Source organism: Oncorhynchus masou, chromosome 10 (genome assembly GCF_036934945.1).
Source record: "Oncorhynchus masou masou isolate Uvic2021 chromosome 10, UVic_Omas_1.1, whole genome shotgun sequence".
Lineage (NCBI taxonomy): Eukaryota > Metazoa > Chordata > Actinopteri > Salmoniformes > Salmonidae > Oncorhynchus > Oncorhynchus masou.
Window position 1 is genome coordinate 12091157 of NC_088221.1, and position 24096 is coordinate 12115252.

Here is a 24096-nt window from a genome sequence, read left to right on the forward strand (position 1 = left end):
TGGGAATGGAATGATCGATTACTCAGGAAGTTCAACAGAGCATCAAAGAAGCTGCAACTATTCTGAAAAAGGTAAGAAACAATCATGCTGGTAGGTTTTGATCAAAATCTTGGTGTTATAGCCAGTGGCGTCACTTTCAGCAAAAACCTAGGGTTAATGGAATGGCAAAGTTACTTATTTTGCCAGCCTACATTTTCATTGCCAAATAGGCCTTGCTTTTAGTGTGTAGGGCTCTGTCCATTGTGCTGCTACAGTGGAGATGGGCTACAGAGATGTCACGCCAACCTGTCACTTCAAAAGCACTCAATGGTCTCGCAATCTCAGGGTTTGAACTTTACGATAATTGTGGTATAGCGTGATATAAGCAGAATTCAATTTAATTCCAATGCAAGAACCCCACATTTGTTGGCCCCCTCACTGATTTCAACTGTCCTCTTAGTCATTTTATATTGGCGCTGGGTCTGTCTGCTTGGGAAGTAATATCGACCAAACAAGCCATTTCTATCCTCTTTGCATCAAATATGTATGCTGCTGAGACAAGTTACTAAAAAAATGTAATAATCGTGACAGCATTTCAAACCCCCCCCCCCAAAGTCAGGCACCCATGGACCTTCTATTTTGCTACCTAGTGAATGACCAGTTTCTGAAATGTGGACCATGACTGTGCCCCTACGGCATTTATTTTGACGGCATTGCCTTTTCATAAGGTGACGTGTGTGTGACGAACACACACACACACAGTCTCATCACTGTCTAATCTACCATTATATTTAAAAAGTGTTTTCTATTTCCCTTATGCATTATACTGCACATGACTATATTATTATTTTGCACCTTTGCAGTAAGCTCCAGTTTATAGTTCATGCCCAGTTCGGTGGGAACATTGTACGTAGTTTTGTATAATCTGTTCCAAACAATGTGGTACATTACCTGTCTCTAGCCTACTCAACAGTGGAAGGTTGTTTTGTGTGCACAGAATAATCGTAACAGCCACAAGCTAGAAACGGTTTATTTAATTCTGTTAATGCTTTCCTTTGTTCATACTTCCCGTGTTGTCAGAGCTCCATGTGTCTGTCCCTGTCATTTGGGTTGTGCGTCAGGGGTGCGCACGCATTCGTCCACCGCCATACAGTACGTTACTGGGTTTCTACCATTTGCCAGTTCCATTCATGTAACCATTCATGATTCATGTTGTTTAACGTGTGCTTCATTTAAAGTGTACATGGAAGTGGTCAATTTGGTTTTAGACCGAATATATGTCATGTGGTAATTATGAGAAAGCCAGTTACATTTGTATTAGTCAGATTTGTTTGATGTTGACTTGTTTGATGTTGATTGGTATGTTCCAGGAAGTGTACTTTCTTAAACTGTATATGGGCTCTTTTTGGAGAGAAATTCAGTTCTGCTTTAGAAATCAAGTGGGGAGGCTGCTTGAGCCAAGCACACCCCCAACCTGTAATAGCTATGGAAGCTACAGGCTAAGCCTGTTTCAGGTTGATTTTGTTTGAGAAGCAAGTCTGTCGTCGACCCGTTTATCTTGTGGATATCTTTGCCGGGCTATCACTACTGAAAACTGTAAATAAATATGAACACTGTAAATAAATATCAACACTTAGGCACCTGAACCCCTCCTCCGGAAATATCTGCCCTTACGACCGCATCTCTACATTACCCTTTTCACACGGGAGTATTTTCTTCTTGCTGTGCAAATTTCCATATTGTTTAGCTGTGACCATACGACAGCTCTTAGTTTTGCATGCTGCCATGGAAAAACAAGGCCAGCTCTTCTCTGAGGAAAGTCTTAACCAGCAGTATGCAGTGGATAGGCAAATGAGTTGATTCCTGAAACAAACGAGAGTTAATGTGTGTCTTATTGAACAGAACATGGCGAGCAACCGACCACACATACACAGAGACAGGACGCCTCGCTTCGGTGGCCTTCATTTATTTGACCATCATTTAACTAACTCACACTTCCTCTAAATAGCTCTAACTAATTCTAACTCTAGTGCTCACCAACTGTCACTAACAACAAACAAAAAAATCTGGATGAAATATTAATACATTATTAGGGTTAGGATCATTCTTCCCTGAAACTATGACGAGAATGTCTGAGTTACATGATCATTAATGACATGCACTGGTGAGACGACAACACCACCACCACCAGCTTATCATTGATCTTGCTTACTTCCTTGAACTTTGTACGGTCATAGATAGCTGTGCAAAAACACACAACCCTACACAAGGTGTGTGATGAGAGATTACTTGTTTTCATCACAGAATGTTCAGTATGTCACAAACCCATGGGGAACTGGTATTTCTCTGTAAAGAGCATGGGCAGAAGGAGCATGTTCTATTGTAAATGTGAGAACTTTTCAGAGAAAATTAAAGAGAAAATGTGTGAGTGTGGGAAAAACAACGTAGTGTATCTACGAGGCCACAAGAATGGGAATTTCCTTATTGTGGTGAAAAAGTTGAAACCAGACATACACTACCATTCAAAAGTTTAGGGTCACTTAGAAATGACCATGTTTTTGAAAGAAAAGCACATTTTTTGTCCATTAAAATAACATCAAATTGATCAGAAATACAGTGTAGACATTTTTAATGTTGTAAATGACTATTGTAGCTGGAAACGGCAGATTTTTAATGGAATATCTACATAGGCGTACAGAGGTTCATTATCAGCAACCATCACTCCTGTGTTCCAATGGCATGTTGTGTTAGCTAATCCAAGTATATCATTTTAAAAGGCTAATTGATCATTAGAAAACCCTTTTGCAATTATGTTAGCACGGCTGAAAAATGTTGAAGAAAATCCTGATTGAAGAAGCAATAAAACTGGCCTTCTTTACACTAGTTGAGTATCTGGAGTGTCAGCATGTATAGGTTCAATTACAGGCTCAAAATGACCAGAAACAAATAATTTTCTTGTGAAACTAGTCAGTCTATTCTTGTTCTGAGAAATTAAGGCTATTCCATGTGAGAAACTGCCAAGGAACTGAAGATCTCGAACAACACAGTGTAATACTCCCTTCACAGAACAGCGCAAACTCAAAGCTGTTATCGCAGCCAAAGGTGCTTCGACAAAATATTGACTCAGGGGTCTGAATACTTACAGTGCATTCTGAATCATCAATCTACACACAGTACCTCATAATGACAAAGCATTTTTTTGCAAATGTATATTTAAAAAAACAGAAATATCTTATTTACATAAGTATTCAGACCCTTTGCTATGAGACTCCAAATTGAGCTCAGGTGCATCCTGTTCCCATTGATCATCCTTGAGATGTTTCTACAACTTGATTGGAGACCACCTGTGGTAAATTCAGTAGACTGGACATGATTTGGAAAGGCACAGACCTGTCTATATAAGGTACCACAGTTGACAGTGCATGTCAGCGCAAAAACAAAGCCATGAGGTCGAAGGAACCGCTGTAGAGCTCCAAGACAAGATTGTGTCGAGGCACAGATCTGGGGAAGGGTACCAAAATGTCTGCAGCATTGAAGTTCCCCAAAAATACAGTGGCGGTAACCAAGAAGGGAGGTAACCAAGAACCCGATGGTCACTCCCATCTCCTCTGTGGAGATGGGAGAACCTTTCAGAAGGACAACCATCTCTGCAGCACTCCACCAATCAGGCTTTTATGGTAGAGTAGCCAGATGGAAGCCACCACTCAGTAAAAGGCACGACAGCCCACATGGAGTTTGCCAAAAGTCCCCTAAAGGATCTCAGACCAGGAGAAACAAGATTCTCTGGTCTGATGAAACCAAGATTGAATGCTTTGGCCTGAATGCCAAGCGTCACGTCTGGAGGGAACTTGGCATCATCCCTATGGTGAAGCATGGTGGTGGCAGCATCATGCCGTGGAGATTTTCTCCAGTAGGGACTGGGAGACGAGTCAGGATCGAGGGAAAGATGAACAGCGCAAAGAACAGAGAGATCCTTGACTAAAATCTGTTCCAGAGCGCTCAGGACTTCAGACAACGACACTAAGCACAACGACACACAGCAAAGACAACGCAGGAGTGAAGTCTCAATGTCCTTGAGTGGCCCAGCCAGAGCCCGGACTCGAACCCGATCGAACATCTCTGGATAAATCTGAAAATAGCAGTGCAGCGACGCTCCCCATCCAACCTGACAAAGGATGAGAGGATCTGCAGTGAAGAATGGGAGGAACTCCTCAAATACAGGTGTGCCAAGCATGTAGCATCATACCCAAGAGGACTCGAAGCTGACTCAAAGAGGACTCAATCCCTGCCAAAGGTGCTTCAACAAAGTATTGAGTAAAGAGTCTGAATACTTATGTAAATGTGATTTTTTTTTGCAAACATTTCTAAAAACATGATTTTTCTTTGTCATTATCGGGTATTATGTGTAGATTGAGGAGGAATTTTAAAAAAAAACAACATTTTTTTAGATTGAGGCTGTAAACGTAACAAAATGTGGAAAAAGTCAAGGGGTCTGAAAACTTTCCAATGCACAGTATGTAAATGAGATATTTCTGTATTTCATTTACAACAAATGTGCAACATTTTCTAAAAACATGTTTTCACTTTGGAGTGGATATTGCTTACATCCGCTATGACAGGCTCATTGTCCACCCTCCCTCACTCCCAGAAGCCTGGAAGGGATGAGAGAACCAAGCCTATGGGTTTGTAGCTTCAACCCTGCAGAGCGCACACACACAGCAATTGATTAATGGACTGCTGAATGTATATTGTTTCCTCTTGCTTTGTGTGCTCTTTTCCATATTATGTCTGTCTATCTCTGATAAGCTACCCAGGAAAGGGCTGAAAATAGCCCATATTAATATATGCAGCCTTAGAAATAAGGTTCATGAAATCAATAACTTGCTAACATCAGATAAAATGTATATATTAGGAATTTCTGAGACTCACTTTGATGATACAGTAGTAGCAATACAAGGATATAACATCTATAGAAGAGACAGAAAGGGAAAGTCAGTTGTACACATGCTTATGGGGAGGTGTTGCTGTATATATTCAGAGCCATATCCCTATAATGCCTATAGAAGATCTTATGTGATTTTTTTATTGAAGTGTTGCAGGTTCACTTGGCACATCTAAAGCTTTTTTTGTTTGGGGTGTTGCTATAGGCCACCAAGTGCTAACAGTATCTAAATAATGTGTGTGAAATACTTGATAGTGTATGTGATGTAAACAGAGAGGTCTACTTTCTTGGGGACCTGAATATTGACTGGATTTCATCAAGCTGTCCGCTCAAGAGGAAGCTTCTCACTGTAACCAGTGCCTGTAATCTGGTTCAGGTTATTAACCTACCAGGGTGTTTACAAACACAACAGGAACAAGATCATCCACATTTATACTAATACTGTAGAACTTTGGATGCAGTGATCACAATATAGTGGCTACATCCAGGAAAGCCAAAGTTCCAAAAGCTGGGCCCAAAATAGTGTATAAGAGATCATACAAAAGATTTTGCTGTGACTCTTATGTGGATGAGGTTAAAAATATTTGTTGGTCTGATGTGAATAATGAGGAGCATCCAGATGCAGCACCTGAGGAATTTATGATTGTTGATAAACATGCACCTGTTAACCTGTTAAATCTATGGGGGCGCTATTTCATTTTTGGATAAAAAGACATGCCTGTTTTAAGCGCAATATTTTGTCACAAAAAGATGCTCGACTATGCATATAATTGATAGCATTGGAAAGAAAACACTGACGTTTCCAGAACTGCAAAGATATTGTCTGTGAGTGCCCCAGAACAGAAGCTACAGGCAAAACCAAGATGAAACTGCAACCAGGAAATGAGCAGGATTTTTGAGGCTCTGTTTTTCATTGTCTCCTTATATGGTTGTGAATGCGACAGGAATGAGCCTGCCCTATCTATCGTTTCCCCAAGGTGTCTGCAGCATTGTGACGTATTTGTAGGCATATCATTGGAAGATTGACCATAAGAGACTACATTTACCAGGTGTCCGCCCGGTGTCCTCCGTCGAAATTGGTGCGTCATCTTCAACTGCACGTCTTTTTCCAAGCGATTCACCGGAGAAAGGAGACTACCACGAACGATATATCAATGAAGAGATATGTGAAAAACACATTGAGGATTGAATTTAAACAGTGTTTGCCGTGTTTCAGTCGATATTATGGAGTTAATTTGGAAAACAGTTCGCCGTTTTGATGACTGATTTTTCGGGTTTTTTTTGGTACCCAAACGTGATGTACAAAACGGAGCGATTTCTCCTACACAAAGTATCTTTCAGGAAAAACTGAACATTTGCTATGTTAACTGAGAGTCTCCTCATTGAAAACATCTGAAGTTCTTCAAAGGTAAATGATTTTATTTGAATCCTTTTCTGGTTTTTGTGCAAATGTTGCCCGCTAAATGCTACACTAGCTATCACAAATGCTTGTTTTGCTATGGTTCAAAAGCATATTTTGAAAATCTGAGATGACAGTGTTGTCAAGAAAAGGCTAAGCTTGAGAGCAAATATATTTATTTCATTTCATTTGCGATTTTCATAAATAGTTAATGTTGCGTTATGCTAATGAGCTTGAGGCTATAAATAGAATTCCGCATCCGGGATTGCTCGACGCAAGAAGTTAAGAAACAGACTATTAGAACTGTTAAGGCTCCATGGATTGATGAGGATTTTAAAAACTGTATGGTTGAAAGAGATGGGGCAAAAGGAGTGGCTCATATTGACTGGCTGACTTACTGCAAATTGAGAAATGATGTGACTAAACTCAACAAAATGAACAAGAAATTGTATTATGAAGCTAAGATCAATGATATAAAGAATGATGGAACATGACGGGCAGGAAAACAAATTCAACTCCCATCTTTCATCGAATCAGATGGCTTATTCGTCACAAAACCATTTGATGTTGCCAATTATTTTAATGATTACTTCATTGGCAAACTTAGGCAGGAAATGCCAACAACAAACAGTGAGCCATCGCATTCATGCATAAAAAAACAAATAATGAAATAAAAGCATTTGCAAGTTTGAATTTTGCATTATGCTAATGAGCTTGAGGCTATAAATAGGATCCCGGATCCGGGATTGCTCGACGCAAGAAGGTAACAATGAAGAAGCCACTGCTCCAAAACCGCCATAAAAAAGCCAGACTATGGTTTGCAACTGCACATGGGGACAAAGATCGTACTTTTCGGGGCTCTGTCAGGAGGAATGGGCCAAAATTCACCCAACTTATTGTGGGAAGCTTGTGGAAGGCTACCCTGAAATGTTTGACCCAAGTTAAACAATTTAAAGGCAATGCTACCAAATACTAATTGAGTGTATGCAAACTTCTGACTCACTGGGATTCATGTGATGAAATAAATAAAAGCAGAAATAAATAATTCTCTCTACTATTATTCTGACATTTCACATTCTTAAAATAAAGTGGTGATCCTAACTGACCTAAGACAGGGACTTTTTACTTGGATTAAATGGCAGGAATTGTGAAAAACTGAGTTTAAATGTATTTGTCTAAGGTATATGTAAACCTCCGACTTCAACTGTATGTGTTATGGTTTTTCAACCTCTAATAGAACTCAAAGGGTTTTCTTTAATGGAAGCTTCACTATTGTCAAACATGTAAAGTGTGGTGTACCGCAGGGCAGCTCTCTAGGCCCTCTACTCTTTTCTATTTTTATCATTGACCTGCCACTGGCATTAAACAAAGCATGTGTGTCCATGTATGCTGATGAATCAACCATATACGCATCAGCAACCACAGCTATGAAGTCACCGAATCCCTTAACAAAGAGTTGCAGTCTGTTTTGGAATGGGTGGCCAGTAGTGATCTGGTCCTGAACATCTCTAAAATGAAGAGCATTGTATTTGGTACATATCCTTCGCTAAGTTCTAGACCTCAGGTGAATTTGGTAATGAATGGTGTGGCTGTTGAACAAGTTGAGGAGACTAAATTACTTGGTGTTACCTTAGATTGTAAACTGTCATGGTCAATACATATAGATTCAATGGTTGTAATTCTTTTTTTTGTGTGAATTTTACCCCTTTTTTCTCCCCAATTTCGTGGTATCCAATTGTTGTAGTAGCTACTATCTTGTCTCATCGCTACAACTCCTGTACGGGCTCGGGAGAGACGAAGTTTGAAAGTCATGCATCCTCCGGGGAAGGACTGCCCGTTCCATGATCTCGCCATCACGGTTGACAACTCCATTGTGTCCTCCTCCCAGAGCGCTAAGAACCTTGGCGTGATCCTGGACAACACCCTGTCGTTCTCAACCAACATCATGGCGGTGGCCCGTTCCTGTAGGTTCATGCTCTACAACATCCGCAGAGTACGACCCTGCCTCACACAGGAAGCGGCGCAGGTCCTAATCCAGGCACTTGTCATCTCCCGTCTGGATTACTGCAACTCGCTGTTGGCTGGGCTCCCTGCCTGTGCCATTAAAACCCTACAACTCATCCAGAACGCCGCAGCCCGTCTGGTGTTCAACCTTCCCAAGTTCTCTCACGTCACCCCGCTCCTCCGCTCTCTCCACTGGCTTCCAGTTGAAGCTCGCATCCGCTACAAGACCATGGTGCTTGCCTACGGAGCTGTGAGGGGAACGGCACCGCAGTACCTCCAGGCTCTGATCAGGCCCTACACCCAAGCAAGGGCACTGCGTTCATCCACCTCTGGCCTGCTCGCCTCCCTACCATTGAGGAAGTACAGTTCCCGCTCAGCCCAGTCAAAACTGTTCGCTGCTCTGGCCCCCCAATGGTGGAACAAACTCCCTCACGACGCCAGGACAGCGGAGTCAATCACCACCTTCCGGAGACACCTGAAACCCCACCTCTTCAAGGAATACCTAGGATAGGATAAGTAATCCTTCTCACCACCCCCCCCTTAATGATTTAGATGCACTATTGTAAAGTGGCTGTTCCACTGGATGTCAGAAGGTGAATTCACCAATTTGTAAGTCGCTCTGGATAAGAGCGTCTGCTAAATGACTTAAATGTAAAATGTAAATGTAAATGTAGATACACAACCCAACCAGCCGTACTGCAGTGCGCATCCAACCCGGAAGCCAGCCGCACCAATGTGTCGGAGGGTACACCGTGCACCTGGCAACCTTGGTTGGCGCTCACTGCGCCCGGCCCGCCACAGGAGTCGCTGGTGCTCGATGAGACAAGGACATCCCTACCGACCAAGCCCTCCCTAACCCGGACGACGCTAGGCCAATTGCAGCCGGTTAAGACAGAGCCTGGGCGCGAACCCAGGGACTCTGATGGCACAGCTGGCGCCGCAGTACAGCGCCCTTAACCACTGCGCCACCCGGGAGGCCTGATTATAAAGGATTGATTATAAACAACGTTTGCCATGTTTCTGCCAATATAATGGAGCTAATTTGGAATATTTTTCGGCGTTGTCGTGACCGCAATTTCCGGTCGAATTCTCAGCCAAACGTGAAGAACTATTTCGGCTACAAAAATAATATTTTTGGAAAAAAGGAACATTTACTATCTAACTGGGAGTCTCGTGAGTGAAAACATCCAAAGCTCAAAGATAAACAATTTAATTGGATTGCTTTTCTGATTTTCGTGACCAGATTGCCTGCTGCTAGCTAGGATGTGTTATTTTAGTGTTCCCTTTATTTTTTTGAGCAGTGTATAAAGCCATTATTGCACGGAACTCCGTTCCATCTCATATTGCTCAAATGAACAGCAAACCTGGTTTCAAGAAACAGATAAAGCAACACCTCACGGCACAACGCCTCTCCCCTATTTGACCTAGATAGCGTGTGTGTATGTATTGATATGTAGGCTACGTGTGCCTTTAAAAAATATTTGATGTAGTTCTGTCCTAGAGCTGTTCTTGTCTATTAATGTTTTGTATTATGTCATGTTTCATGTCAACCCCAGGAAGAGAAGCTGCTGCTTTTGCAACAGATAATGGGTATCCTAAGAAAATATCAAATTACCAAAATGATGGGGTATTGTGTGCAGATGGGTTTGAAAATAAATATGTTTAATCCATTTTGAATTAAGGCTGTAACACAACAAAATGTGGAAAATGTCAAGGGGTGTGAATACTTTCTGAAGGCACTGTACATGCAAAATGACTAACTTGGATGTAATGGATATGAAGAACCTAACAGTGCACAGCAAACTTTATTATCTTAAGCCTTGTGGTATCACTGTGCTACTCAATCAACCAACACTACCATAAACTATATTCCAAAAAGAATCCCTTTTCACAGAAGCACAGGAAGCAAGGGTGTCCACAGCATCTCAGAATAGGAACAAGGGATGTTTTAGGTCCAAATCAGCAAAACAAATGAAATTCGGGACAGGTGACAAAGGAATGTTCTATGGACAATAACAAGAGGTTCGTCAGATACTCATTGAGGCGGCTAACAATAGCCAGTCATTTCACAACATGGACTCCTAGAAAGCACACCGGCTCTGTTACAAATGTAAAAAAAAGCAGACTCAATCGGCATTAGGGCAACTTCTAGATCTGTAACTCTGCATTGTTGGAAAAGGACCCGCAAGTAAGCATTTCACTTACACCTGTTGTTTACGAAGCATGTGACAAGTAGAATTTTATAACTAGAAGAAATCCCTACGGCAACCACTGTGCTCCTTTGTTAAGTTGCTATGGATGGGCTGTGTTCGAAAGAGCATAATGGTGCTCATTGTTGGGCTAAATGTGACACATAGTGACCCCTAAGTTCACCTCTATAAACTTCTGTGGTACGCTCTCTCTCTGTTTGACACAAAAGTTTCATTCGGACAATGGATACCTCTACGTAGATTAAAGTTACATGACAGGTGTCAAAACTACCCCCTTTCAATGCTACATCAAAATCTAATTACAATTCCATATACAGAACATTAGACCACGCTAGAGAGAGCCTCCATGAAAGTCGTAACGGAACCTCTTTTACGTTTGTCCTGGAAAGCAGGGAGGCATTAGCTACTATCACAGTGTGAGCAGCATGTTGATGTGAAAACCGTTTGAGAGAATTGCCATCATTATACCTAAAACCTTTCTGAGTGACGTAAGTGGAGACGGATATTGTACCGAGGTAAAATGTCAAGGGTTCTTCAGAGGCAAAATGTTCCCCGAGCTGTCAAATGGCCAACCTGCCTCGAATCCTAGTGACAACCAACACCTCCCTCTACAGGTAGGATTAAGACATGTTGAGTTGTCTGGGAACAAAAAGCTTCCAAGTTCTGAAAAATCCAGCAGTGCCCGTAGCAGGTGAAACAATGGTAAACATTTGCTGCAGGTATATTCATATCAAATCTTTCCACAGCTCTGACATTGAATGAGAGATGAGAGACAAAGAAGTGACATTACCATGCTGCCAAACAAAAACAACAGAGGACCAAGACAATTGTAAGATTTCGTTCTATTGAACAAGCCATCACATTAAATGCATTGTACTTTTACAAACATTCCATTGGTCCTTCTTGTTTTTGTTGACCAAATGTCACCTTCATTCTATAAAGATCTACTAGTAAATCTGTCCGTCTTTATTCAACTGTAAAATGGTTGATGCCCTTACCTTTCCCTGTGGGGAAGAAGCACTCCATCTCCACGCTGCTGCGGGAGTGGGAGATACAGAGGGCCGAGCTGGGCACCAGGCCCTCCTGAGGGGGGCTACGGTCGGTGGTCCGCACCAGACACCAGCCGGGGCGGTCACTGGGCCTCTCCAGCAACTCCACCGTCTGACCCGTCTGAAGGCTGAGCTCGCTGGAACAACCTGCTGTGAAGTCCTGCAGCACCACCGTCAACTCACAGCCCCCGGAGAGCTGAGAGAGAGAGAGAGACACAGAGAGAGAGAGAGAGAGAGAGAGAGAGAGAGAACAGTGAGTTATATAGTCTTTAAAACAAGGCGGGTCTTTCGCACAAATAAAACTATTATCATGGCTCACATTGTTTTTATGCATATGCTCATAGCACTCCATTAAACTAATATCTGAATACCGTCATAACCACAACAGGGCTTTTTAATTTTCTTATTTAACTAGGCAAGTCAGCTAAGAACAAATTATTATTTACAATGATGGCCTAAAGGGGAAATTGGGTTAAGTGCCTTGTTCAGGGGCAGAACGACAGATTTTCCTTTGTCACCTTGTCAGCTCGGGGATTCGATCCAGCAACCTTTCGGTTACTGGCCCAACACATTGGTGGTGAGGCTACCTGCTTGACCTACACTGGGACCTGAGCTGTGAGCTTTGCAGGGAATAGGGTGTCATGTGGGACAGCTTATGATAATCATTACAGATAATTATGAATGAATCGTGAACAATGATGAGTGAGGAAGTTAGAGGATTAAAAGATCTTTGTGCATCTAACTTTCTAACTCATCATTATTCACAATTCATTAAATGATTATCCGTAATCATGGTAGCATCCACTATAATGTAGTGTTCAGAAATATATTCCATTCTTCTGTACAATAAAAGTGACTCCAAAATGATACGATACATTATTTACCATTCGTTTATACAACATAGCAGAAACACAACCAAAACAAATTGAAAATGCATCCAACAAATGTGTAGAGCCACAAGCTTGATGTAGTCATTTAATATTTGGAATATGGGACCAAATACTAAACCTTTGACAATATACACTGTAAGTGAACTTGTCCAAATACGTATTCCTTCAAGTGGGGGGACTAGATACACAAAGTGATTTCATTTCTACAATAAAACAGATATGTACAATAATAACGTCAAATAAAAGGTGACATTCTGTACTGTCACCTCATGAAACATTTGATCTCAAATCCAAAATGCTGGAGTAACACGCCAAATTAAATATTTGAGCTTCTCTGTCCAAATAAGTATGTAGGAGAGTGTATCAGTTCAACACAGTTGACCTCGTCATGAACTCATTATCAGTATCAGAGATCAGCTTAGTTTCTAGAAAGAGATGTCGTGCCGTCATATTTACAGCAGGTTCGCCATGTTTGTCACAAATCTTGTTCTGGAGGCAGCTCTGCAGAGTGATCACTAGCTAGCACAGCCACAAAGTCTTCAAATCAGACTTTAAATCGAACCCTAATGCCTAAACCTAACCTTAAACTGAGACCAAAAAGCACATTTTAGTTTTCATAAAATGTTTACAATATAGTACATTTTTGACTTCGCAGCTGGCACATCTAGTGGAAATCGCTCAGTTCAGCCTTCAAGGCAAGATTCAACCTGCTCATATTTACACCCACTAAATGACTCAACTGGATGGTATTATATGACTATGTTAGTGAAGTGTGGTAATAAACGGACGCATACAGGCTATATCTCATAGTCGTCTGGTGATTATGGCTGAGTCTCAAAAATAGCGACCCCGTTTGACCAGGGCCCATAAGAGGTCTGGGTCAAAAGTAGTGCACTATATAGGGAATAGGGTGCCATTTGGGACGCAATGCCTATGGGAACTCTATACGAGGGATTGGTTGTGGCACTATACCGGTTTGATCGATGAGAGTCATAAATGACTGCAGGCTCCCAGTTATGAGGAAATCCCCAGTCCTCTATGATTATTAATGTTCTCTGGCTGAGGAAGATTATCTCTGGTTTCACAATCATCAAGCTAGGAGCCAATTGGAAGTCAGTAAATCTCCCACCTTGCACCTTGGGAAATGAAAATAGGATAGGATCAATCCTCAGGCTGTCACTTACAGTCAACTCAACACTTCCTCATCTGCTCAGACGCTCTACTCTGGTCCCATATCCATAGAACACAAATTACTACATCAAACTTGTGACTCGACAAACTTGTTGGACGCATATTCTGTTCATTTTGGTTGCGTTTCAGATTATTTTGTGCCCAAAATAAATGGAAAATAGTGTTATTTTGAAGTCACTTTTAATGCAAATAAGAAAAGATTCTAGACTCTTCTACATTATTATGGATAATCCTGAATGAATGGTGAATAATGATGAATGAGGAAGATCAACGGACCAAATACTAAACTTTTTACTACTTTAATACCCAAGTGAATTTGTCCCAATACTTTTGGTCCCCTAAAATGGGGGGACCCCATTCACCTGATATGGATGAAAATGCCTTCAAACGACAGCTGACAGTCTGCACTCGTATCATTTCAAATACAAAGTGCTGGAGTACAGAGCCAAAACAACAATAAACGTGTAATTGTCCCAATACTTTCGGAACTCACTGTATATCAAGACAGACCACCCACATCTTTCTGGAAGCATCATCAGGCTATGCATCACTCGCTACATTGTCCAAATTCTCATTTCTGACCACTGAGGATTGCTGAGCCAAAACATGTGCTTCATTAAAGAGCTCACTATTATTAGAATTGTCACTGTAAGCCCCAGTTAAGTTACATGGACATGGCAAACAAGACTGTTTGCCCTCAAAAACAGTCTTGTTTACATTGTCTATAACAACAACAACAACAAAAAACACATTGCCAATTCTTTATTGAAATAGGGTTTTAGTCCGGGAAGAGGCTTAATTTGTGTCCGGGAAACCGGCCCGCAGAGTTCAGTGGTATATCTGCCTGACTGCAGAATCTAATACACACCTCTCAGCTCAATAGGCTGACTAATATGCCCACAGCATTGATAAGAGGCATGAGTCATGTCCGAACGCTACCATCATCAACAGTTCACACCCAGTGCATAATAGGACAGAGTTCACAGAGTCAACAGAAAGCTCTGGGTCAAAGTTGACCACAGGTAGAGATCTAGGATCAGTTTCTAACCTTAACCATGAGTTGGGAAATGCAAAACTGACCCAGGATCAACATCTAGGGGCAACTCTACACTACTCCCCAGGTGTGGAAGTAGATTTGATTTCTTACCGCTACGGGACCTACTACATTTTTTTTATGGGTCTCATATATATAGATATAGAATCCCTATTAATTTAATGTGATCTCTGTCGGCCCAGTAAAGGTTTGCCATGGAACTTTCATCATGTATTACATTTTTAACATGGCATAAACACAACCAGTCTTTATGTTTTCATCCGATTGTCAAACGATCACTTCAAAAAGCGCTCCTGTTGGCTACCCGCGCATGTTCGTCCACTCACAAAATAATTACAGCATCCAAACAGTGCACTGTGCACCCGCAATTTGATGAATGGAAAGAGACATCGGTTACCTTAACTCGTAAAGACATTTTGCCGATTCTCATATAGGCCCACTACAATTGTAGTCCACTGCTGTAAGCGCACATCTGGTTCTCTGCCACTTATATCCGACTTGGCAAAATGTTTGTGTTCTCGTCGAACCACAATGCAATTTGGAGTGCCAAGTCAATTCGGTCATTTTAATGCAGCTGACCTTCAGCAGGCTAATGTTAAACTATGGTGCAATTGCCTTCTCTTTGCATTTTGTTTCAATTACTGTGATAGGCTCACGTTTTACTGGGACGCTGTACCGGACCTGGCTTACTTTACCCCTGCCCCATTGGCCCTGAGAGCAGAGGTAACTCTGCAACATACATGGTTGGCCATCTGGTCAGAGGTAACTCTGAGGTAACTCCTGGATGGCTATCTGGTAAGGGGTAACTCTGCGAGCTGCATGGTTGGCCATCTGGTCCCAGCTGTAAAATTCATGAGTGCAAGTGGGGCTCAGACAGCCTGGGCCTCTCCTCTTCCTGTCTATGTATGTCATGTATGTTTACTCTCAACAGGCAGGCAGACCATACAGGCCACAGCACCACCTCAGTGTCTGTCCTTACAGGATCCAGCTTGAAGTTTCCCCTGGGTACAGATCTAGGATCAGCGTCCTCTCCCACCAATCCTAACCTTAACCATTAGTGGGGGAAATACGAACTGACCCAAGATCAGTGTTTCACAACATGTGAATAATGCAATAATAATAATAATAAGATTCCCTCAACATATTTTATAGGAGACAGCTAGCTGCAAGATCTGTATTTCACCCTCTCTCCTAAATCAAACAACAACCTCCCTGTGTTCCAAAGCCAATGGAACATCAGTGAACTGACCTCTCATTAAGTGGTGTCTTACATTGAAACGGTCCCCAAAGGAGTTAATTTTACAAAAACAAACAGCCTGCAGAAGAATCCCTTGTTACTATAGTGATAAATACTTGTTCGTTAATACATCCCCTGGTTTTATACTGGCGAGCAGCACAACAGACCTCCACATGATTAATTCTGTCCAATTAGTAGAATAACAACTGCCAGTAACTCAGCCTAATTATCGTGGTGACCATAATAAAATATGATTGGAGCTGGATAGTTAAGGGGGATTCACAGTATGCATACATAGGACACAAGGCCAGATTCATGTGAAATACATTGAGGGAGACTGTTTCATGGCCATTGTAAAAGAGACTAAATAAAAACAAACATTTCATGATGGCATGCAACAGTTCCTATTTTAACCTCTCCAGCAAAGCCACCTGGAAAAAACGTTACGTGTTATGAGCCAGGGATAAGACACTGTGGTAGAACTGTGTGGGTGTCAGTGACGAATCTTCCAAAACAATAAGGGTGTGCCCTCTGTTTTCAAGAGTCACAAAAAACAAGGGCCGAGTCCCACATGGTACCATATTCCCTGTTTCATGCACTACATTTACCAGGGCCCATACAGCTCTGTTCAAAAGTAGTGCACTACATGGGGAATTAAGGGTGCCATTTGAGACGGGCCCAAGGAGTAGGGGTTAAAGCATTATATATTTAAACTCCACTTTTATGGCAAATAAAAACAACTTTTGTTTGAGACATTAACCCATTTGGAAAAGCCCAAAACATTGAGACCCAAGTCAAAAGCATAAATACAGGACTCTTCAAATGTTCGCTCAATCTCCATAAATAACCCACTGAGGACAACATTTGGCTCAGTGTGTTGAGATGCAGAGTGAGACAGTGAGTGAGTGAGTGAGTGAGTGAGTGAGTGAGTGAGTGAGTGAGACGGTGAGTGAGTGGGTGAGTGAGTGAGACGGTGAGTGGGTGAGTGAGTGAGACGGTGAGTGAGTGAGTGAGTGTGAGAGAGAAGCCAGTCTGGGTCAAAATAGCGTGGATGTTAGAGCCGTGCCGACGAAGGGGAACAGGAAATTGTAAAGTGTCTGAGTTTCCAGGGCTGTGGCGGAACCCATCCAAGACGGGTTTCGTCATCGCAGGGGCCTTAATATTAAAAGGAGCTGCAACTTATTGAATTATGTCACCTAGTCATAGGAGTTTGGGTGAAGACAGAGGAGAAACAGATAAATAATTATAACCCACCAAATGATCACAGCAATGCGAGTGACGTCCATGTTTTATTTGTTAATTAGCTGAATGAATGATAAACAATCCGCAAGTCAAGCTGTGATAATCAACTACTGTGCCAGTGACTATTCTGCAATATTGTTCAAAGGGAGGTCATTACAAGCCAAGCAACTTCTCCATAGTATGATAAGAATCAGTGCGAAATAAATAATCATAAGAGCAATGCTCAACATCTCCATGTTCCATGTGCAACGTTTTGACAATGAGTTCTAAAAGTTAAGTAAATCAAGGTCTTCTGAATGCAAATAGCACCCTATTTCCTAAGGGGACTGGTTAAAAGTAGTGCACTGAATAGGGTGTAATTTGGGACGTGGATGGAGGCTTTACCGTACAATGGAGCTGACATGGCATGAGCCCTCTGTCCCCCAGCACAGTTTTGTCCATGAAATGTCAGCAGCTGTTGGGTCTAAGCTGCAGCAAGCAGCAGATGTGGCCGGCATCGTCTCATCTCGGTATTGTCCCAAATGGCACCATATTCCCTATATAGTGCACTACTTTTGACCAGAGCACCTTTGTGTAGGGAATAGGATGCCATTTGGGACGCACCCCTCATCTCCCCTCGACACCATCTGCACGGTATCAGGTCTCAGGTCACCTCCACCAGGGGGGAGACGGGGCCCGTTGCTAAGAGATCTCCAGGCCAGCCAGAGATGCGGTCGAGCCTCTGTCAAGGTACACACGTCAAATAATGCTCACTCGGGTCGTATTCATTAGGACACACCACCACAAAAACATTTTGCAACGGAAGAGTTTCGTATTGGACAAGTTCAGCAAGTCCTTCCCTATTCCATTTTCTTCCATTTGTTGCCTCACGAATACAACCCTGGTTAGGATGGCCACCGGCCACAGTCTTGGTGATGGAGATTGCTTTTCCTCGTGGGTGTTTTGACACATTTTTATTATGATTCAGAAGCAAGGCTGGGAGTCCATGAAGAACAAATGTAGCACATAAGCCTACAAATTATGTACAATTGACAGACTAAATATATTCAAACTTAACTGAATTGAAACTTCAGACAATTAGAGTAGAAAGAATATACATGGGGTGTAAATGCTCAGCACTGCTGGAGTGGTCAAGGCTTTTTTAGTAGCGTTGAGTAGGGCTGTGACGGTCATGGAATTGTGGATGACGCGGTCTCCATAATAACTGTTAGAATAGCAAAAAAAAAAAAAAAAACATTTCCTCTCCTCACTGTATGTGCTGCCGTAGAAATAGAATAGAACGGGCATCCGCATTTAAGTCAATGACGGTATAGTGGGTGGACTGGCGGCCATTGCGAATGAACCCATAGGATCAAAGCAGAAAGTAAAGTATGTGGTGTGATTTGTTGATTCAACAAGAGATACTTTTGAGGAGATGGGGAAACTCCATTAGAATTGTCACGACTTCCGTTCCTCTCCCTGTTCGGGCGGTGCGCGGCGGTCAGTGTCGCCGGCCTACTAGCCATCACCGATCCATGTTTCCTTTTCCGTTTGTTTTGTCTTTGGTTCATTCACACCGGGTTTTCCTTTGCTTTAATTTCTGTGTGTATATTTACCCCTGTTTCCCCGCTTAGGTTTGTCCGGGATTATTTTCTTGTTGCTTGTGGAGGCTTTCCTCAGTGTATTTCGCGTGTGGTTATTTTAGTAAGGTGCGTTGTGTTTTTGTACTGTTAGCTACCATTGCCTTGGACGTTGCTTTTGGGTATTGTACTGTACCGTGTTTTTGGACATGCCCTGATTAAAATATGTAGGCTACACTGACATCTCTGCTCTCCTGGTTTGACTCCTCACCTACCTTCAGTGCGTAAACGCAACAGGAATCTTATTAACGCCCATTGTGTTCGTTGCCCTTGAGTAATCAATGGGCCGCCTGGTGCATTCTGGGAAGTTATAAAAAATACTGTCAAATCACCCAGTTTACTATTCCCAAGTACTCCCACAAAATATTGACATTTGTGATTGTTATTTTCAAGGCATGAAATGATTGTTATTTTAAAATACAATCTCTTTTGGGGCTTAGTTGTTCTGGTCCCCCAACCATCCACGACGTCAAAAATCGGCATGCGGTGCGGCTTCCCGAGTGGCGCAGAGGTCTAAGGCACTGCATCGCATTGCTAGTGGCGTCACTACAGATCCTGGTTCGATCCCGGGCTGTGTCGCAGCCGGCAGTAGCCGGCAGCATCCGGGAGACCCATGAGGGGGCGCACAATTTGCCCAGCGTCGTCCGAGTTAGGAAGGGTTTGGCCGGCCGGGATGTCCTTGTCCCATCGCACTCTAGCGACTCCTGTGGTGGGCTGGGTGCATGCACGCTGACATTGTCGCCAGTTGGACGGTGTTTCCTCCGACACATTGGTGCGGCTGGCTTCCGGGTTAAGCGAGCAGTGTGTCAAGAAGCAATGCGGCTCGGCAGGGTCGTGTTTTTCAGACGACGCATGGCTCTCGACCTTCACCTCTCCTGAGTCCATCACGAAAACGGGGTAAACAATACAATAAATACATCAATCAAACAATGGCCTGCGGCTGAATCTAGATACCTATCCCTGGTTTACAGTACATTTTTGCTCAGTAAACTAGGGGGCCAAATAAAAATCACTCGCGGGCCATAGTATGACCTAATTTTGAATGTCAGCTGAGCATTCATTGCGTTTCAGTCATAAAGACATACCCGTCTGCTGCATACTCATCTCAACACAGCCTCCATCCTCATTCTCTTAGACTATACGAACACAGACCTGGGTTAAAATGCTATTTGAAATCTGGAGCGTTTGCTTTAGCCTGCCTGGAATGCAAGGTGTGCAGGGTTTACACTAGGAACTTTTCAATCGGTTCCATTGCAACAGGCAAGCATAATCAAGCACAGATACAGAATTTGAAATGATTTTTTAAAGTATTTGAACCCAGGTCTGCGCATATACTCAGTAAAACAGTAGACAAGACAAGCCACTATATGGTTAATCTACAGCAACCATGTCTTTAGCCAGAGCCAAACATATCCTATAATTCAACATTTTGATCAGTTTCTAGAATTAAACTTTTCCTGACCAAGATGGATGTTTTTTTTTGTCATGTTGCTAGGCTGCCAATATCCATAATTCTATGTTCAGAACTGCACAGTGAGTCAGTAAGTACTGTCTCATTGAGGCAGTTTTAATAGCCTGCTTCCTTTGTCGACTGGCCCAGCCAGCCCTCACAGTTTAACCATTAATCTGCTCTACTGCTGGGACATGAGGGAGGGAACTCCCTTTCAACACAGCAATGTGCTTCTTCTTAGTGCTCCGGCATAACATTACAACCATCTGATGTTAGCCACATTAACATATTTCATGTGACTCCAATATGATTCCCATGAATGATATGCCTATGTGGCGAGATATACATTTTCTCTATTATGGTGAATATGTGGAGAAGCTATACATACCTGCAATGTACAGTTTGGACTCGTGTGATTCAGACAGTAGAATTACAATCTTAAAGATCCTGATCAGGCTAAACATTAAATCAATAGATTCAACTAATTCATGGTATGATTTAAAATTGCACAGAAGACAAGTGCCTGACAACATCTGGCAGGACTCGTAGCCTCGACAAAACGACCCGTAGCCTCGACAAAACCTTCTCTAAACGTCACAGGTCTTTAAAAGATCCAAGGTACTTCGGTAGAGAAGCTAGGGTCTATTACTTACGCGACTGCTCTCCTTGAAAAGTTTAAAGCTCATCCACTTTGGCATGGTGTCTCTTGCTCTGCTTTCACTCTCTCTGCGCTGCTGTGAGTTAAGCTCAGTTCAAGTAGCTCTGCCTTCTGATTGGCTGAGCCAGACAGGCAGGCTGTACAGTAGTGTTTGTTATTATGACCCGTCTCTACTACTCATAGTAAGCCTGTGGAACACTGGATAGCCCAAGCTGCTGTGATGATCTACACTCTGACAGTATGTGTATTAGGGAATGTGTGTGTTTGCTTGCTTGCTTGAGGGAGGGAGGGAGGGAGGGAGGGAGGGACACTGCTAAGCCCAACTTGGCCCAAAGCCTTCAGATGGAGGGAGAGGGAAAGAGAGAGAGAGAGACAGAAAAGTAGAGAGAAAGAAAAAGAGAGAGAGAGCATGTGAGTGAGGGAAAGAGAACATTAGAAGAGAGAGAACCCTCCTCTCCCATCGGAGGAGCGTGAGGGTCGTCTTGTGACTTATGGATGCAGCGGTGGCAATGGGAGAATAGCTTCATTATATGGTGAGACAGGGGTGGAGAAGTCAACTTTTATTAATGGAGAGAGGCACACAGCCTTGCCTTAGTGAATGAGCAGAGCACAGCAACACATCCATGAGATGTGCAGCATGAGGGACAGAGGCCAAACACCCTTGTGAACTATGGGTCATATTCATAAGTGCATACCGTAGTAAAATGTTTTGCAAAGGAAAACAAAAACCAGCCTTTCCTACTGGACAAGTTCAGGTAATCCCTCCCAGTTTCGGCCCATTTGCTTCCATTTTGTTCCTCGTGAATACGCACGCCCCAGTTGTACACCCAAAATGGTTAAATTTTAGAAAACTGTTTTCATCATGTATCAATCTACAAGCCAACAATTTACAAAAAAAAGTGTTGTTGTTGGACTTAATACTCTATAATACTCCATGGAGCCATGGGTTGGGTGGATCTACAGGGGTAAGTAGACACCACTGAAAAATACAAGTTGGAGACAGATGGCATCAAGACAAGCCCAGGATGCAGCCTAGGCGTGCGTCCCAAATGTCAGCCTATTCCCTATGTACTGCGCTACTTTTGACCAGGGCCCATAGGGAATCCCATAGGGCTCTGTACAAAAGTGGTGCACTATAGGGAATAGGGTGCCATTTGGATCGCAGACGGGCTCTTCCAGCTCCATGCAGGATGAAAACAAATCCTCCCTCAGTGGAAGCCACAGCCACTGGGCCACAGCAGTGGGTGCGAGACAGGAGTCTGCATGTGTCTGTGCAGAGTGGCAAACTTTCAGCTTGGATCAGACGAAGGTATTGGAAGGGCTTGGAAAGACCTCAAAACCAAGTCTGTGGAAGAATTGACATGGCTCGGCTTGCGACATAACAACAGAGAGAAAATAAGAAAAAAAACTCATGACAGTCAGTCAGTGATGCTTAGCCGCTCAAATTAGTTCAGGTTTGGCGTTATGAACTGTGATTTGTACTATCCAGCCTTCCCCTACCTAATCATAACAGCATAAGCAACATCGGAATTTAGCTTATCGGTCTTGCAATAAACTATAAGGGAGCTCCAGCACTGAGCCTTCCAAGAAGAGCAATAAGACAACACTCCCACCTCAAGACTGAATTAAATAATATTGTTCTTCAGTTGAGACAACCTCCAACACAAAAGCAGTCCTAAATGTCAGGAAGGGCTGCAAACAACAGAGGAGAGTAGAAATTGTGTTGGGTTCCAGAGATAAAGACTAGGCAAGAGTTCATGGAAAAATCACACGTGAAGAAGCCCAGGAAGGACATACACAAACACACACACACACACACACACACACACAAACACACACACACACACATAAACACGGCTGTTCCATAAACTTCCCTCACATCAGGCCCATTCATCACCAGCCCAACAAGGCCATGTCACTCCATTCTAGAGCCTTGTCTGTCTGTTGTGTGTGGCAGTGTGACATTTAGCACTGGGGCAAAGCATGGCATGTGGGTGGACTGTGTGAAAAGGCCATAGGGCGTCACAAAAGCCTGGTCAGGCCTCCCTCTCTGGCGTGCATCCAAAATGGCAACATATTCCCAATCACGGACTACAAGATGAAATCCGGCTCAGTCACGGACCAGGATGTCTTGCTCCCAGGCAGACTAAATAACTTTTTTGCCCGCTTTGAGGACAATACAGTGCCACTGACACGGCCTGCAACGGAAACATGCGGTCTCTCCTTCACTGCAGCCGAGGTGAGTAAAACATTTAAACGTGTTAAACCCTCGCAAGGCTGCAGGCCCAGACGGCATCCCCAGCCGCGCTCTCACAGCATGCGCAGACCAGCTGGCTGGTGTGTTTACGGACATATTCAATCAATCCCTATACCAGTCTGCTGTTCCCACATGCTTCAAGAGGGCCACCATTGTTCCTGTTCCCAAAAAAGCTAAGGTAACTGAGCTAAACGACTACCGCCCCGTAGCACTCACTTCCGTCATCATGAAGTGCTTTGAGAGACTAGTCAAGGACCATATCACCTCCACCCTACCTGACACCCTAGACCCACTCCAATGTGCTTACCGCCCAAATAGGTCCACAGACGACGCAATCTCAACCACACTGCACACTGCCCTAACCCATCTGGACAAGAGGAATACCTATGTGAGAATGCTGTTCATCGACTACAGCTCGGCATTTAACACCATAGTACCCTCCAAGCTCGTCATCAAGCTCTAGACCCTGGGTCTCGACCCCGCCCTGTGCAACTGGGTACTGGACTTCCTGACGGGCCGCCCCCAGGTGGTGAGGGTAGGCAACAACATCTCCACCCCGCTGATCCTCAACACTGGGGCCCCACAAGGGTGCGTTCTGAGCCCTCTCCTGTACTCCCTGTTCACCCACGACTGCGCGGCAACACACGCCTCCAACTCAATCATCAAGTTTGCGGACGACACAACAGTGGTAGGCTTGATTACCAACAACGACGAGACGGCCTACAGGGAGGAGGTGAGGGCCCTCGGAGTGTGGTGTCAGGACAATAACCTCACACTCAACGTCAACAAAACTAAGGAGATGATTGTGGACTTCAGGAAACAGCAGAGGGAACACCCCCCTATCCACATCGATGGAACAGTAGTGGAGAGGGTAGTAAGTTTTAAGTTCCTCGGCATACACATCACAGACAAACG

The 24096-nt window shown here is 43.3% G+C and overlaps 1 protein-coding gene across 2 annotated transcripts in view; it reads right to left on the minus strand.

The window, feature by feature from the left end:
• Window positions 1-24096, minus strand: part of LOC135547152 (kalirin-like) — a 279689-nt gene that overhangs the window by 46700 nt on the left and 208893 nt on the right. For both annotated transcript variants that reach the window (XM_064975865.1, XM_064975866.1), the window contains exon 34: window positions 11533-11779. In XM_064975865.1, coding sequence (XP_064831937.1) covers window positions 11533-11779 — 247 coding nt within the window. The remainder of the gene's footprint in view (window positions 1-11532; window positions 11780-24096) is intronic.